The 19,084-nt window shown below is 40.5% G+C and overlaps 1 protein-coding gene across 1 annotated transcript; it reads left to right on the top strand.

The window, feature by feature from the left end:
* Positions 1 to 1,721: 1,721 nt before the first annotated feature.
* On the top strand, positions 1,722 to 4,943 carry FOXF1 (forkhead box F1). Its single transcript, XM_056525497.1, has 2 exons — positions 1,722 to 2,958; positions 4,731 to 4,943. The coding sequence occupies exons 1-2, from the start codon at positions 1,986 to 1,988 to the stop codon at positions 4,883 to 4,885; spliced, it is 1,128 nt and encodes a 375-aa protein (XP_056381472.1). The 5' UTR covers positions 1,722 to 1,985; the 3' UTR covers positions 4,886 to 4,943.
* The last annotated feature ends 14,141 nt before the right edge of the window (positions 4,944 to 19,084 follow it).

The raw sequence follows: 19,084 nt of genomic DNA, 5'->3' as shown, positions 1-19,084 counted from the left end.
TAGATTCCGTCACTTTGCAATGGTTTGTATTAGGGAGGCGCCGGTCATATACCTGCACACATTGGGATGTACATAGAACACAATTGCTGCCCCCCTACCCCACCCCCCACAGACTGCAGGTGAGCACGGCGCCCTCCAGACTGTCCTCCCCAGGAGTGGACTTCACAGCAGGCAGATTATTTATCACCCCTGGAGAAGTGACCTGATGTCCCCATTTCACAGCCACTTCAGCTCCTAAAAGTGAGGTGACAGGGGGGCACTGAGGACTTACCCTGCCGGACAGCCCGGGGAGTCTAGGGGGATTGCACCTTTTACCGGCTGGATGTTGGAGCAGAAGCCAGAGACCATTTGCAGCTGCAGAAAACCTTCTGAGGACTCGGCCGGGACTGCGGGATTTTTTTTTTTATTCCCAGAACCTGTTTACATTGAGTTGTATAAACTTCCTGCCATGTTCTCTGTATCTAGAAATCTCCCGCACAAGCCGCGTCCACCTTCACTCAGCCCCTGTGTCCTCTGATCTTCTATTACTTCCCATCTATAGATTTGCTGCATTTTCAGTCCTTTTCTGCCAAGTCCTGGTAGCCACAAGTATGTTCTAATATCCGCTGTACTGTGAGCAAGAGGCCTGGGAGACTGTCAGCAGTCAGGAGAGAACATCTAAGGCAGTGTTTCCCAACCAGGGTGCCTCCAGCTGTGGCAAAACTACAACTCCCAGCCTGCCTGGACAGCCAAAGGCTGTCCAGGCAGGCTGGGAGTTGTAGTTTCGCAACAGCTGGAGGCACCCTGGTTGGGAAACACTGATATAGACATTGCACGAAAGAAAAATAAAGTAATAATACTGTATAATGTCAGGCAGGCTGGGAGTTGTAGTTTTGCAACAGCTGGAGGCACCCTGGTTGGGAAACACTGAAATAGACATTGCACGAAAGAAAAATAAAGTAATAATACTATATAATGTATATATGTAAACGTGGCAATGCTGGTGGTGGTAATAATAATCATAATCTTCATAATAATAATATTGTTGTTGTTGTTATTATTATTATTATTATCAGCAGCAGTATTTTATATAATATCAGCTTTTTTTTTTTAAATATATCTATTTATTATAATGAGGAGTGTATGATGTTCACCTCTATATATAGCCGGGAGATCAGTGCAGACAGTTCTAATCTAAACACTTATTGTAGTTTTGCAACAGCTGGAGGCCCCATGGTTGGGAAACACAACTCTAAGGTCTGCGTTTATATGGGGGAGAACTACATGTCTCAGCTATATAGAAGAATGAAATATCCCAGTCTAATAGCCATACGTCTATAATCATTGAGAGGGAGGGCAGGCTGAGACTTGTAGTAGCACAGCAGTATAGGTGCAAAATAGTAAAGGCAAAACAGTGGAAAGAATAGTTTCATATGATGTTCTCTCTATATTAGGAGAGGGGATTCCTTCTACTAGTGGGCATCTCCTAAAATCTAATGTCTACACTAGTATGTATGATTAGAAAGTGAGATAAATAAAAGATATTTAGATAGAGTTTAGCTGTTGTTCCTTTAAGTAACCCCCCAGTTACCGGGGGAGGAGAGAAGAAGGGGGGTCGGTGGGCGGGGAGACCCTTCTTCTTACGTCTCTCTGTGAAGAGCCGACACACACAGATGACAAGAGATAAGTATAAGGCGATCACTCTGGAGGGCACAGTCCTGCTGCCATACTGCAGCCGCACACACACAGCAAGAGGGGCACAGCAGCCCGGCTATAAGCAAGGGAGCCCGGGCCACAGCAAGATATCTGGACATTGGAACGCATCTCCTCCCTGCAGAGCATTGATCCCGATCTGCAGAGCACAGCTATAACCGGGACTGCAGAGCAGCCAAGCCTCACCTGGATTGTGGAGCAGTCACTGTGGAAACAGTCTCCCTCCTGCTCCAACGTTACGCCAAAGTTTAGGACTTTCACATCAATACATTTACCACTGAAAAGTTTCCAAAATGACAGCAGAGATCCAGCAGCCACCAACGCAGCCCCCTGCCCAGAGCAGCCCCATGTCAGCAGCTCCAGAGAAGCACAGTGGGCAAACATCTGTAATGGAATCGGCTGCATGTGCCACCAAGACCAAAAAGACCAACGCTGGCATCAGGAGGCCGGAGAAGCCCCCATATTCCTACATAGCCCTGATCGTCATGGCCATCCAGAGCTCGCCCACCAAGCGGCTGACCCTCAGTGAAATCTACCAGTTCCTCCAGAGCCGCTTTCCCTTCTTTAGGGGATCCTACCAGGGCTGGAAGAACTCTGTCAGGCACAACCTGTCCCTCAATGAGTGCTTCATCAAACTGCCCAAAGGCCTTGGCCGCCCTGGCAAAGGGCACTACTGGACCATTGACCCCGCCAGTGAGTTCATGTTTGAGGAAGGTTCCTTCAGGAGAAGACCCAGGGGCTTTAGAAGAAAATGCCAAGCTCTTAAACCAATGTACAGCATGATGAACGGCCTGGGCTTCAACCACATTCCAGATACCTACAGCTTCCAGGGATCTGCTGGGACCATCTCTTGCCCACCCAACAGCCTTTCACTAGACAGTGGCATAGGGATGATGAATGGTCATTTGTCCAGTAACGTGGATGGGATGGGGTTAAGCGGACACCCACATCTGACTGCCAATGGTGGTCATTCTTACATGGGCAGTTGTACAGGGTCCACAGGAGGTGAATACCCCCACCATGACTCTGGCTCCCCTCTACTCGGAGGGGGAGCAGTAATGGAACCTCATTCTGTGTACTCAAGTCCTGCATCAGCCTGGGCACCAACCTCTACTGCCCTCACTGGAGGCGCCCCCTATATTAAGCAACAGCCCCTGTCACCCTGCAACTCTGCCAACAACCCCCTGTCCTCCAGCCTCTCCTCACACTCCCTGGAGCAGCCATACCTCCACCAGAATAGCCACAACACAGCATCAGACTTACAAGGTAAGTGCATCCACTGACACAGTAGGTACCATAGGCTGTACAACATGAGGGTACTACAATCTGCTAGAGGAAACATAATGGTGAGACCTTGGGCCATTGTGCATACGTGATGCTCTGTTCTCTTATGGGGGGTGTAGCTGTGTAATCTGGAGAAAACGAGGGGAAAATAAGGGGGGGGGGGGGGGGGGGCTCAGTGATTCTCCACATATGGGACATGGCAGCAGTTAGTGTGGAGAATGTGGAGACATTGGATAATTATGGCTCCTGAGGGCACAGAGGGTGTCTGAGGCCCTGGGCACTCTGCGCCCTATAGAGGGTAATGTGTCAAAGGCCCAAGTCACAGTCACCTCGTCCCCAAAGACTCCCTTTTCCTCTCGGAAATGATATCTCAGTATTAGTAAAGAAGCGAAGCAATAGAAACTGAACACAAAGAAAAAAGGACAACAAGATGATTCTAATCATATTTATTACTAGTAATAAAAAATAATAATAATAATCATCAAAATCGTTATTGATTTTACTGACTCAGTCTGCTAATTTATCATAACATTAATATTTACTCTCTTACATATCCGAATTTAAAACATGAGATTATAAAAGCAAGAGGATTCTAATCATAATTATTATTAGTAGTAATAATAATGATAATATTAATAATAATAATAATCATTGGTTTTAATGTCTCACAGTCTGTAATCTATTATTACTTTATTATTTACTGTCTCAAATATGCTGATATAAAACACGAGATTATGAAAACAAGATGATTCTTATTATCAATATTTCTTATTATTGTTTTTACTGCCTCACGGTCTGCTAATCTATTACATCTATTATGTCTTTATATCTGTATTATCAACTCTCCCAAAGATCTCTATGAGATCATACTATTTATAATAACCCAGTTCTGAAGATGATGATTAATGGGAGATTATTACGAGATTATTAACCGTTAGTTGTCTGGTCTGGGAGAGGGAGGCAAAAAAAAAAAAAAAAATATAATAATAATAATAATAAAAATTTTTACAAAACGTGATAAATCTACAGGTGTCATAGGGCTGAGATACTAAGGGTGATGATGATGATGAAGATGATGAGAGTAGTTGAACTGTCACATCAGTTTATGAGCCTTTGTATTGCCCCTACACAAGTTTCTTCTAATAGATTTCAGCAGTTTCCTTTTAGAACAATTAACATAATTGCCCTAAATAAGTGTTTAGATTAGAACTGTCTCCACTGATGTCCCGGGTATATATAGAGGTGAATGTCATACACTCATCATTATAATAAATAGATAAAAGGCTGATATTATATAAAATACTGCTGATAATAATAATAATAATAATAAAAATAACAACAATATTATTATTATGAAGATTATGATTATTATTACCACCACCAGCATTTCCACGTTTGCATATATACATTATATAGTATTATTACTTTATTTTTCTTTTGTGCAAAGTCTATATCAGTGTTTGCCAACCAGGGTGACTCCAGCTGTTGCAAAACTACAACTCCCAGCCTGCCTGGACAGCCTTCGGCTGTCCAGGCAGGCTGGGAGTTGTAGTTTTGCAACAGCTGGAGGCACCCTGGTTGGGAAGCACTGGTCTAAATGTATGCATATATAAATATAGATAGGAATAATTGGGGATAGACATAGATTACAAACTGTGAACTACAAGTTTCGGGCAAGTCCTATCATTTGTATGACTGTGGTCCTTTTTTGTCATGATGTTACTAACTGTCCCCATTGTGTCTCCTCTGCACAGGTGTCCCCAGGTACCACTCCCAGTCCCCCAGCATGAATGACAGGAAGGAGTTTGTCTTCTCTTTCAATGCCATGGCCTCCTCCATGCATGGGGGCAGCGGCTCCTACTACCACCAGCAGGTCAGCTACCAGGACATCAAGCCCTGTGTAATGTGAGGAACCCCAGACCACTGAGCACCTCCAGAGCCAGGACTGCATCTGGGCATATTACTGACTCCTAGACATCCTGTACCTCTCCATCTGTGGGCCCCCTACCCCACTGCAGCTCACTGTTACAGGGAGCAATACCCATCATTTCATTGCCCCCCCCCCCCCCCCCCCCCCCTTTGGCTCCATAAAGCCAAACTGGTTCATTGGAAAATAAAGTCATGACAATGAGAAAGAAGAATATTGACACCTGATATCAGCTCAATGAATGAAATGCAACAATGTATCAACCAGAAACAACTATGTCCCGGTAATGTATCTCCTCTGACATTTCTACTGCCGGTCACTGACCAGACTTTCTAGTGATTTTCCTGGCTGATGGGAATGGGTTCAGGCCCAGATCCGCCATTTGCAGAGACTTTGTGGCACTTTTGATGTTTCCATATATTTATTGATCTTGTATTTGGTAGACGAGGCTCTTCCTGCAGTTATTTTATCAGTATTTTCGGGTCTTTTCTTGGCAATATTTGCCTTGTGAAGGTTTTATTTTTGGTCACTGTAAATCCAGAAGAATCTATGATCGGTTTATATATATAATGAAGGACTTTCTATACGTCTCTTTGTATTTGGGAATAAAGTTCTCGTTTTTTTTTCTCTGCACTGTAAAAAAAAAAAGTATCATTTTTTTTTGTGTCTGTAAGTTAAAAAAAGACAAAAAAATCAAAATAAAAATGTTATGCTATTTTATAATTTTCAGAGAAGGCATTCTTCTTTCATTCATTAATATGTCACGATATGAGACGATTTCCCATTCCTGTGTCATTATGATAGAAACGAATTAATTGATTTATTATTGATTCTGCAAAGACAGAAGAGGGGAAATCACTGAATCAAGTAGAGAAGGGTTACTCCCCTAGGTTCTTCAGTTATTGCTTGGACTTGTAGTTCCACCAGAGCTCCAAAACCCACACAGTCTCGCCATAGTTCTGCATTATTTCAAAACTTGACAATTCCAAAACCAATCCGTGCCCTGTTAGTATGGAAGGGGGAGTTGTGTTATGATTATTATTTTACCATATACCTGATGTGTGTAAGGGATATGCATGCTATGTTTTATGTGATATATATATATATATATATACTATAATTTATTTGTGGGGGGCTATAGTATTATTATATTAGTAGCCGTAGTAGGAGGGGTCCCCCTGAACTGGGGTACATCGGGAGAAGTACATAAGGTGATGTGTTGGCAAGACAAGGTCGGGGTCTCTGGAGAGGGTTTGGGGGTCTCAGAGCTGGGGTCTGCAGAAGGTAAGTGAAAGGATTGTGGTGTGAGTATTGGGTGACAGTGTGTCCTGTAGGGTGGTAGAGGATGTTGCCCTGAACATTGTCGCCAAAGTGCAGAATCCGATCTCAGCTGCTGCAGTTCTGGGCAGAATTCCTGAGACCAATAAGAAGCTGCGGCGGGAGGGGAAGGATATATCTGTTCTTACATGAGGACATGGCCCCAAATACAGTAATAGGGCAGAACAAATCTGCAACAGATGACGATCATAGAATTAAAATAAAAATGGAAAATTCTGTAATTAATTATACCTTATTGGGTGAATTAGATAGTCTGGATGTAGTAATACTACTATTATTTCTCCTCTCCCTCCTCCTCCTCCTCCTCCTCCTCTTATTACTCTTATTACTACTACTATTACTTCTCCTCTTCCTCCTCCTCCTACTCTTATTACTACCATTATTACATTATTATTACATTATTACCACTTCTACGACTACTTCTATAACTTTTTTTACTACAACTAATACTTCTATGACTACTTCTACTATTACCACCGCTAATTCCATGACTAGTACTACAACTACCACTATCACCACTACTTCTTCTGCATCTGTTTCTGCTATTACTACTTCTACTATTTCAACTTTTACTGCTACTATCACCACTATGTCTGCATGGGTTTCTACTATTACTACTATTGCTACCACCACCAACACCACTTCTACGACTAGTACTCCTACTACCACTATCACCATTACTTCTTCTACATCTGTTTCTACTACTACTACTACTACTACTACTACTACTACTACTAATACTACTACTATTACTATGTCTACTACTACTACAACCATTATTACTTCTACAACAACTTCTATAACTATTTCTATTACTACTTCCACCACTATTTCTATGACTACTACTATTATTACTACTTTGTCTGCATCTGTTTGTACTACTACTACCATTATTACCTCTACAACAACTTCCATTACTATTTCTATTACTACTTCCACCTCTACTTCTATGACTACCACTATCATTACTACTTTGTCTGCATCTGTTTCTACAACTACTACTACTACCACCACCATTATTACTTTTACAACAACTTCTATTACTATTTCTATTACTACTTCCACCACTACTTCTTTGACTACTACTATTATTACTACTTTGTCTGCATCTGTTTCTACTACTACCACTACTACTACTACTACTACTACTACTACTACTACTACTACTATTATTATTTCTACAACAACTTCTATTACTATTTCTATTATTACTTCCACCACTACTTCTATGACTACTACTATTATTACTACTTTGTCTGCATCTGTTTCTACTACTACCACTACTACTACTACTACTACTACTACTACTATTATTATTTCTACAACAACTTCTATTACTATTTCTATTATTACTTCCACCACTACTTCATGACTACTACTATTATTATCACTTTGTCTGCATCTGTTTCTACTACTCATACTGCTTTTTTTCCCTTCAAGATTTGCTTTGGACTTGATAGTCAGTCCAATAAAAAAGGTATTAAAAGATACTGCAACATTTGATTTGCATCTGCTGGACTAATAACTATCGATGATCTGCTGATCATCACTGGACTAATATGGCTACTCAAATTTACTACAATAATTTTATTGAAAGGTTTGCATAAAATGTACAGAAATAAAGAATTATAATAAAATTATAATTTAACAGTACCAATAAAATGTAACAGTACCAAGGAATATGTTCATATATTAAATACTTGTCAGTATATATTATACAGAGGAACTGTCTATAAGATGAGCTTCAATTATAACAGATCATATATACTACCACCACCACCACCACTACTACTTTTACAACTTACATGTAGTCTAGTGGCTACTTAAATGTTAAAAATATCTAATGCATAATAATTAATATTACAATAAACAATAAGCACTGACGATTATCGCTCTGTCTGTGGTTGTCATATTGGAAATTGCTTAGTGACTGTGGAGAAAAATTCTACCAGCCCAGAATTGTTCATGGTCATTATTACCATGGAGGACAAAGAGAAATATATTCCACATGAAATCACTCCCATCATTTTCTTGTCCTCTTCCTTATAATAGTCAGGCTATTGATGGGTGATTGACACTAAGGTTTTAAATAAGGCAGAGTTCACACAATGTATTTGTAGGGTAAACCAGGAGTGGAACCAACAGTGAGAAAAAATGATAATGGAAAGATTTGTACTATTTTTCCTGTGTATTGGGCTCACTCCTGGCTTTGTAAAAAGAAAGAAATAAAAAAATACTGACCAAAATACTATGGGTTGGTTCTATTGTCACAAACCAAAAACAGAAAGCCTTTAAAAAAAATAAATAAAAAATAACCAACAACAATACTATTTCTATAATATTAACCCTGTCTGGATCAGAGGCAGATCCGCTTTATGATCCACTTAAATGGCTCCTTACATGAAATGATAATAAGGCCCTGGCTACACTGTGATTTTTTAGGAGTTTAGGGCTCACTCCATAGCCAAAATCAATCTTTAGTGCTACAAAATATTGCAGTGTTATCATTCTCTGTATTGAGATGGATAAGACCTGTTGACTCAGGAGGTCAAGTTCACAAAGTAGGACCAAACCCTCAAAGGGGTTATCCAGGCAAAAACTTTTTTTTATATATCAACTGGCTCCGGAAAGTTAAACAGATTTGTAAATTACTTCTATAAAAAAAATCGTAATCCTTCCAATAGTTATTAGCTTCTGAAGTTGAGTTGCTGTTTTCTGTCTAACTGCTTTCTGATGAGTTGCTGTGCAGCTCCTATGGGGATATTTTCCCATCATACACAGCTCCCTGGACGTGACATCATCATTGAGCAGTTAGACAGAAAACTTCAGAAGCTAATAACTATTGGAAGGATTAAGATTTTTTTTATAGAAGTAATTTACAAATCTGTTTAACTTTCTGGAGCCAGTTGATATATATATATATATATATATATATATATATATATATATATATAAAAAGTTTTTGCCTGGAATACCCCTTTAAGTTATGTTCATACCTATTGTACATGCTGCAGATGATTTTTTGCTATGAAAATAATGATGAATAAATAGCAGCATAAAACATGCAGTATGTGTGAACATACACCTAAACTTAGAAATATTTGCTATAAACAGATATTAACCAATTGTAATAGATTTTGCTTCATATATCTACTACGGAATATTGATGTGTTTGCCATTCATTGGGGGAGATTTATCATAGGATTTAGACAGTTTTTTTAGAAAGTCGCAGTCTAAATATGTGCGACTTTTCTGCGACTTTTGCTTTGATGATTTTTAGAACATGATGCATTCTAGTCAATTTTAGACGAAAAAAATGCATTGGTGCTGAATTTATCAAAAGCGACTTTTCAGCGACAAGTCGCATCGGCTGAAAGTACGCCGAAATGTCAGACCATGCTGGAACAGGTTTAAATACAGTCTAAACCATAGACTGTATGGTCCGTGTGCAAAATTTATCTAGAGCCGTGCGACTTTTGATAAATTAGGCGCACAATAGATCTGTAGTTTGGTCTATATTGATGCGGGACATAGACAGCTTTGATAAATCTCCCCCATTGAGTTTACTCTACATGGAGTCATTATTGTTACAATTACTCACATCTAAATAGCTATAATTGCACCTCTAGGTCAGTGTTTCTCAAATAGTGTGCCTCCAGCTGTTGCAAAACTACAACTCCCAGCATGCCCGGACAGCCAAAGGCTGTCCGGGCATGCTGGGAGTTGTAGTTTTGCCACAGCTGGAGGCACACAATTTGGGAAACACTGCTCTAGATGATCAGCAAACCCATGAGGATGCGGATGCTCCATGGGCAAAGTTCAGATTCCAAGGGTGTATTCAGACACAGTGGTCATATTGGATTTGTTTCCACATCAACATGAGTTACTTTTCCAAAATCACAGCACATCACCATGGTATTGTGTGGTAGTTATGGCCAGAGGTGTAACTTGTAGCTTCCAGGCCCCAAAATCTGCAACAGGGCCCCATGTGGCAATTATAATACTGGTCTCTAGAGATGAGCGAACTTACAGTAAATTCGATTCGTCACAAACTTCTCAGCTCGGCGCTTGCTGACTTTTCCTGCATAAATTAGTTTCAGCTTTCCGGTGCTCCGGTGGGCTGGAAAAGGTGGATACAGTCCTAGGAAAGAGTCTCCTGTATCCACCTTTTCTAGCCCACGGGAGCACCGGAAAGCTGAACTAATTTATGCAGGAAAAGACATCAACCGCCGAGCCGAGAAGTTCGTGACGAATCGAATTTACTGTAAGTTCGCTCATCTCTACTGGTCTCTTATTGGGCAGATGTGCATTGGGGCCACCTCAGACACCAGGGCCCCAGTGCAACTGCTACCTCTACCCCTCCAATAGCTACACCCCTGGTCATGGCAAAAACGCAACATAACCCCCACAGGAGAACTTTTTAGTGGCATAAGAAAAGTTCCCTTTTTTTTGTGTGTGTGCCTGACAGTCTCATTGGGGGAGAGTTATCAAAACCTGTCCAGAGGAAAAGTTGCCGAGTTGCCCATAGCAACCAATCAGATCGCTTCTTTCATTTTTAACCAGGCCTCTGCAAAATGAAAGAAGCCATCTGATTGGTTGCTATGGGCAACTCATCAACTTTTCCTCTGAACAGGTTTTGATAAATCTCCCCCAACTTTGAGCAAAAATATATGACTTTTTCTGGGTTTTGTGTAAAATGTAAAAATGTGTACAAATTTCCAACTTTTTTTTAATCCCAGCCCAGTTTTCTGGCATAAGTAATAATAAATTACTCACATGGGGGAGATTTATCAAAACCTGCCCAGAGGAAAAATTGCTGAGTTGCCTATAGCAACCAATCAGATCACTTCTTTCAGTTTTAACAAGGCCTCAGCAAAATGAAAGAAGCAATCTGATTGGTTGCTATGGGCAACTGGGCAACTTTTCCTCTGGACAGGTTTTGATAAATCTTCCCCATAGTATTTGGTCAGTATTTATTAGCCGAAACTAGAAGTAGGCCAAAACACAGAAATAAGGTGAATTTGTTCCTTTATAGTATTTTTTTTGTTTTTGTTTCACTTTTAGTTTTGGCGGCATATACTGACCAACAGACTGACTAAAACCTAATACGGATCCCAAATACTGATCCCAACCTAATATGGTTGCATATTTGCATGTGTATAATGGCTGCGAGTATTGGCCTGACCTGGTATTATGCTTCCCATAGTTAGTCATATACCCTGTCACTTGCGAGCGCTTTGTTCTATTGTGTTACAAATGCTTGAACATGAGTTGCACACTGAATATTTTTTAGTATATATAGTACAGTATAGAATAAGTGAATGTGACATTATTCACGAACAACAAAAAAACATCTAAAGTTGAAGCAAAATATTTCCAAGTCCACAGCATTTCCTATTTGTCGCAGCAACAAAATCTGCATGCAAAGCCGGTCATACACATAGGATGTATATGTGAAGGGTGAATTGTGATGGTCGATGGCAGACTACAGTCAGCCAAAAAATTGATATATAAAAAAATGATTTTGTCCTGGGTAACTTTATTTCACAAGTTGCTGGTGGGATCCAAATAATCTGATACACAATATCACCAACATTTTGCCCCATCCTGACTTTATGAGTTAAAGGGGTACTCCTGTGAAAAACTTATTTTTTTTTTTTAAATCAACTGGTGCTGGAAAGTTAAACAGATTTGTAAATTACTTCTATTAAAAAATCTTAATCCTTCCTGTACTTATTAGCTGCTGAATACTACAGCGGAAATTCTTTTCTTTTTGAAACACAGAGCTGTCTGCTGACATCATGAGCACAGTGCTCTCTGCTGACATCTCTGTCCATTTTTAGGAACTGACCAGAGCAGCATATGTTAGCTATGGGGATTTCCTTTTACTCTGGACAGTTCCTAAAATGGACAGAGATGTCAGCAGAGAGCACTGTGCTCATGATGTCAGCAGACAGCTCTGTGTTTCAAAAAGAAAATAATTTCCGCTGTAGTATTCAGCAGCTAATAAGTACTGGAAGGATTAAGATTTTTTAATAGAAGTAATTTACAAATCTGTTTAACTTTCTGGCACCAGTTGATTTTAAAAAAATCGGAGTACCCCTTTAAGCCAAAATGGCCCAATAGGTGGTTACAGGGGTAAGAATATATTAAATCATATGTACATGTTGCAGTTTATTATTCTTTGCATTTTTTTTTGTATATTTTGTTTCTCAATCATCTTTTGAGTATTTTTCCAGGACACAAAGCAGCTGCAGAATTTGGCTTCAGTAAAAACAAGCATAAAAAGCAACAACAACAAAAAACAACCTAAACAAAATAAAACATGTAAACTGGTGGAAACAAAATGAATTTAATATGAACTCCAATCGCATAGAAATGAAGAGGATCAGGCATATTTATTGTTTTATATATACTATCAGATACGGCTACTCAAATTTACTAGATCAGATAAATCGAAATAATTACGGCTCCGCTATGCACTGCAGCAATCATGGGGTTAATCCCTGTTAGGTCACATGTCATTTATATACCACTATCCCTTTCCTCAGGGTTGGTTAGAGTCTACACTTTCTTCTTGTGCTTTTGGGATTTACTCATATTACATAAGTATACAGGATGCATTGGCCACCCATGAAACTGGTGCCATACATCACATTGTAGGAAATGAGGGTGTATACTCCATGGACCCATATGAATTAACCTGGACCCAAATTTGGTCAGTTTTTCGCAGTGGTGATAGATTAATGGTTGTGTACATTTTATCTCCAAATCTCAGAAGACCCTTCAGGCCCATTATGATTGGCTATCCATTTGAAATGTCCGTTTGATTTATTTATTTGAACAGATCCATAGGTTTCAATGGAGTATCCCTATAGGTTAATCCCTTCCCGACCTATGACGTACATTTACATCATGGGGAGGGTGAGGGGATATGGCCTTGCGATTGGGAAGTGGCCCGCACCATACCCAGCGGATGTCGGGTGCTATCAACAGCCACACCAACCGGTGATGACCAACATTGGAGATTACTGGGATGCCAGTCATTTAACTATTTAAATGACAAGATCAACAGCAACTGCAAGATTTAAAGGGGTACTTGATTTTCTTTTTAAATCAACTGGTGCCAGAAAGTACAGAATCTATCCAGTACTTATTAGCGGCTGTATACTACAGAGGAAAATTCTTTTCTTTTTGGATTTCTTTTCTGTCACGACCAGAGTGCTCTCTGCTGACACCTCTGTCCATGTCAGGAACTGTCCAGAGCAAGAGAAAACCCCCATAGCAAACATATGCTGCTCTGGACAGTTCCTAAAATGGACAGAGGTGTCAGCAGAGAACACTGTTGTGACAGAAAGGAAATCCCAAAAGAAAATAATTTCCTCTGTAATATACAGCTGCTAATAAGTACTGGAATGATAAAAAATTTTTAATAGAAGTAATTTACAAATCTGTTTAACTTTCTGGCACCAGTTGACCAGTTGGTACCCCTTTAACTGGCACATGTTATTTATAGTCCTGGTGGCCTATTATATATCTGCCACCCCCCCTCCCAACACTGGTATAGTATATGGTGCAACATTCCGGGAGTTGGAGGATTGGTTGGATAAATACCGGTCATTGCATTGCCGGTATTTTTAGTATAAAAATACCAGCAGGGTGGCCAAAATACCTACCCCCCATAGTTTCCAGGGCCTCATGTGTGACAGCAACCTCTACCCCTCTATAGTTTCACCTCTGGGGCCTATACATAATGATTTCTAGACTGCAGCTGACAGGGGGTCTATCAGCCCATTCCATAGATATAGGATGAGTTCCATGTTGGAGGCTCCTAGATCCTGGGAATACATCTTGAGGAAGACGATCATTAATAAGCAGCGCCTCTGATGCTAGCACATACATGGGGGGGGGGGGCTCATTCTTTGAAGCAAATGTCTTCAGCAGGTGTGTCTGAGATAAGACAATCCGGGGTTGGGAGTTCATTCCCAATGTTGTGTGGGACACTTTCATCCCAATATCCTCCTGAGTGTGCAGGAAGCCCCAGAGATGGCTCGGCTGCGGCCAGGGGTGCTTATATATAGAGCAGTGAGGAAGTCTGGCTCTGCTGTTTGGGATGGGAGCCCTGAGCCCTTGTCATGTCACACGCACACATCTCCACCATTGTCCTGCAGCCTCAAGTGTCCGCGAGATGCAGGAACAATGTTTATTTATAACATCGCCAGGAATTGTTTCACTTCTTTTTTTCTTGTTTTAAGGATAGAGCCACACATGGCAGATATAATGCTGATTTTCGCACAGGATTTTCTGCTAGGGAAGAAAAAAGACAGAATTTCTGCACAATTCTTGACCTACGGTGCAGATTTTTATTCGGCGGTATGTCATCTAATACCCAATGGGTATATCACCATCCGCAGTGTTGTAGATTGTGCTGTGGAAATGCTGTTCATATTAATACATAAACTTACATTGTTTTATCAATTATTAGAATGATCCACAAATCCACAGAGACAGTTCTGCCACAAAATCTGTACAATAAGGTGCGGAATTGCTGCTGTAAATTTTGGTGTGAAAGCATTTCTGTGGCTGTGTCATATGAGCACCCTAGTAAATAACAGTCCTGGAGTCTCCTCTTGTTACATAATGTTATTGGGTAGCAGTCAATACACCCACCATAAAACCTCCCCTAGGCTAGGTTCACACTACAGAATTTCTGCTTGCAATTCCGCTGGCCGCACTCGGAATCTCCGGGCGGAAATTTTACGCCTGGAGATTCCACAGTGTGAACCTAGCCTTAGGGTCTATTCACACGGCGGAATTTCCGCTTGCGGAATTCCACCACTTATTAAAGCCCATAGACTCCTATGGGATTCCGCACTCCCATTTATCACACTTCTGAATTTCCACTAGCGAAGTCTATGGGCTTTAATTTGGGGTGGAATTCTGCAAGCGGAAATTCTGCCATGTGAATAGACCCTTAGGCTAGGTTCAGACTACGGAATCTCTGGGCTGAATTAGTCGGCACTAGGACCGCACGGACACTGCAGTCTCCTATAGACTGCTATGTGTTCCGCTAGGATTTCCGCCTGAAGAAAGAGCAACCCCTTTCTTCAGGCGGAAATTTTCTAGCGGATTTTTCATCCGGATTTTCCGCTTCACAAATTCCGAAGTGTGAATTTGTGAATGGAAAACCATTCACTACACTATGCATTATAGTAAGCGGAATTTCTGCCGGAAGTTTCTAAGTGAAAATTCCGGCGGAAATTCCGTAGTCTGAACCTAGCCTTAGGCTGAACATAGCCTTATGCTTACTAAAACATATAGTATAGTGAATGGGTTTCTGTCCATAAATTCACGATTTGAAATTTGTGAACGGAAAACCTACTTTAAAATTTGAAATACTCGCGGAACACATTGCAGTCTATTGGGGACCGCAGTGTCTGCCCAGTCCTGAGTCAGCTGGCCACACTCGGAATCTTCGGGCAGAAAATTCGATTCCGCAGTGTGAACCTAACTTTAGGCTAAAGGGTTAAAAACGCTAAAAAAAAAAAAAAAAAACACCTATAAACCAACTTTCCCTGCATTTTTGAGTTTTTTGTGACTTTTTTTTACCTTTGTGTGGAAATTGCATTTGGCCCCTTTTGCAGTTTCCCTGCAGGCATTTAAAAAAATAAAATAAAAAAGATGCAGTAGGGATGGGAAAATTCGGGAAAATTATGTGAGCGGGCATGGATCTGAAAAGATAGTCAGCAATATTACAAATGGATAAGGGGCCCATGTGATTTTAAAAATAATATATATATTTTTTTTTAATAATGTATTAAGTATAAGGTATTTTAATAATGTGATTGACAATAAATTCTGTGTAAAATACAATATGCCCGTCACTATTGCGGTACTACCACTACTCCCAGGATGGAACAGGGTCTGTTCCATGTTGGGAGCAGTAGTACCTGTGCTAAGGGACAGATCACAGCGGGTCTCACTCCTGAGACGCCTCGCGATCGTCACTTATAATCCTGAGAATCAGGTTGCACGCCACACTGCTGGGCATCCCTGCTATGTACTCTCCTTGTAATTTCATATTTCCCACTGAGAGACGTGATTGGCCAGCCGTTGCCGCTTCTCAGCCTTAAAAGGGATGATTGCAATGGGTCTCAGGAGTGAGACCCGCTGTGATCTGTCCTTTAGCACAGGTACTACTGCTCCCAACATGGAGAAGACTCTGTTTCTTGCTGGGAGTAGTGGTAGTACCGCAATAATGAGGGACATATAGTTGTTATAGGATTTTACACAGACTTTATTGTCAATCACATTATTAAAATACCAAAAATACATTGAAAAATAGTAAAAAAAATCCATTTGTAATATTGCCGGCAGGTCCCTGCCTGCTCACATAAACCATTCCCTGATAAAAAAAAAAAAAAAAAAAAAGATAACGTTTGTTCCCTACAAATTTTCCCATCCCTACTGCATCTTTTTTTTTTTTTCAGAAACCCTACGAAATGTAATTAAAAAAGCTAACTCCATCCCTTTTTTAGAACGCTAAAGAAAAAAAAACAAAGAATAAAATCCGCCCACAAAAAAGCCAAAGTTAAAACCTATATGCTTTTTTAATGGCGTTTTTTTCACTTCCCTAGACTTCTAGGAACGCCATAGTGTCAACATGCGGTTACTTTAGAAAAACTGCCACTGAGCTCAAAAAAGGGAAAAAAACGCCAAAAGGATAAAACAAAACAAAAAATAAAACACCAAACTTAAAAATGCCAAGTGGATATGGCATTTTGCAGTTCCCTATTGGCTTGCAGCTTAACATCTGGCTCCTGCGTTTTTTTTATGAAAAAATGCCATGTGGCAGTTTTTGCAAAAAAACAAAAAAAAAAAACCCTAAGTAGAATTCTAGCCTAAGTCTAGGTTCGCACTATGGAATTTCTGGGCAGAATTTCTGCTGGAGATAGAGCCGGCGGTGCTAGGACCGAGCAGACTGCATTGCTGCCCCCATTGACTGCAATGCATTTCTGGGTGGATCATTTGGGGATGGCAATGTAGTCCGTGCGGTCCTAGTGCTGCCGACTTGATCTCCCGCAGAAATTCTGCCCAGAAATTCCACAGTGTGAACCTAGCCTAAGGCTAGGTTCACACTGTGGAATTTCTGGGCAGAATTTCTGACGGAGATCAAGCCGGCGGCACTAGGACCATGTGGACTGCATTGCTGTCCCCATAGATGTCAATGCATTTTTGAGCTGATCTCCCAAATGATCCACCCAGAAATGCATTGCTGTCTATGGGGACGGCAATGAAGTCCGTGCGGTCCTAGTGCCGCCGTCTAAATCTCTGGCAGAAATTCTGCCCAGAAATTCTGTAGTGTGAACTTAGCCTTAAGGGTCAGAATTTCTGCTCGCGAAATTCTGCCTCAAATTAAAGCCCATAGACTTTTCTGGGATTCCGTACTCCAATTCACACTTCTGAATTTCAGAAGTGTGAATGGGAGTGCGGAATCCCATAGAAGTCTACGGGCTTTAATTTGAGGCAGAATTCCGCAATCAGAAATTCTGCTGTGTGAATAGACCCCTAGTCTCCCTAGCTGTGGAGAAGACTTACAATCTGTACAATGTCTGGAAATTGCATATAACAATCTATGTGTCAGTCTATACTGTAGTTCTGGTATTCCATTCATGAATAAGGAGGCTATGGTCTCTTCAAGCAGAGGCGGCTCTAGTCTTTGTGAGGTGAAATTCATCATTTAAAAAGATAAGTAAGCAAATATAAAATGAATATGATAATAAAATGAACACCATGATGGAAACCGATGGACCCCATTACAATTTACTGGGGTCTGTTGTGCACCATATGACAAATTTGGTTTTTGTGTTTCTATAAGACAGTGTTTCCCAACAACCAAAGGGTGTTCAGACATGCTGGGAGTTGTAGTTTTGCAACAGCTGGAGGCCCCCTGAATTGAAAACACTGCAATAAGAAAACAGAAAAAAGAAATTTACAATGCAAAAGCCTAGGTGTTAAAACATGGGATTTGAGTGACATCTAGTGGCCAAAGTGTTCACAACACTGTATACATATTGGGGAATTCAAGACCTGCGCTGAGGGAAAGTTGAACAATTGCCTTCTTCCATTTTTCAGAGGTCTTTTCAAAAACGAAAGAAGAGATCTGATTGGTTGCTATGGGTAACTTTTCCTTTGTACAAGTTTTGATGGATCTTCCCCAATTATCACCATGGTTCTCCTGGTAATACAAAGCTTGACTTTTACTATATTAAAGGGGTTAACAGAAATAGAAAAACTGAGATAATTTCTTTAAAAAACAGCACCACCCCTGTCCTCAGGTTGTGTGTGGTATTACAACTTGGCTCCATTCACTTTCATGGAAATTATCTGCAATACCACACACAACCTAAGGACAGGGGTGGTGCTGTTTAAGAAATCAGCTCTGTTTTTCTAATCTTAGATAACCCCTTTAATATTGGAAAAAGGAAACAATTCAAGCACTGCAAATGATGTGGAAAAGAAAAGTAAAACCCTGATAGGATGTTGCTGCAGGTGTGGGGAGCTCCGCGGTTTAACCCTGCAAAACTTATGATTTGGATTCTCTCTGGTGATCTGGGTTTGTCTCAGCAGAACCATTGAAGTGTTTGCATAATAACATAGATGGTAAAATACGCCTATATGTGAGCGCAACCAAAGATATTTAGAATGTAAAAGATAAGGGATAAGAGAGCCCCCCCCACTCCCTGACCCAACTTAACTAAATAATAAATAAAGACAGAGACATTTATTGGTATGAAAGGCCGCAGCCGTTTTATTAAGGGGAATAAATGACTAATACATTAT

This window comes from Hyla sarda, chromosome 6 (genome assembly GCF_029499605.1).
Source record: "Hyla sarda isolate aHylSar1 chromosome 6, aHylSar1.hap1, whole genome shotgun sequence".
Classification (NCBI taxonomy): domain Eukaryota; kingdom Metazoa; phylum Chordata; class Amphibia; order Anura; family Hylidae; genus Hyla; species Hyla sarda.
This window is presented reverse-complemented; position numbering and strand designations above follow the sequence as displayed.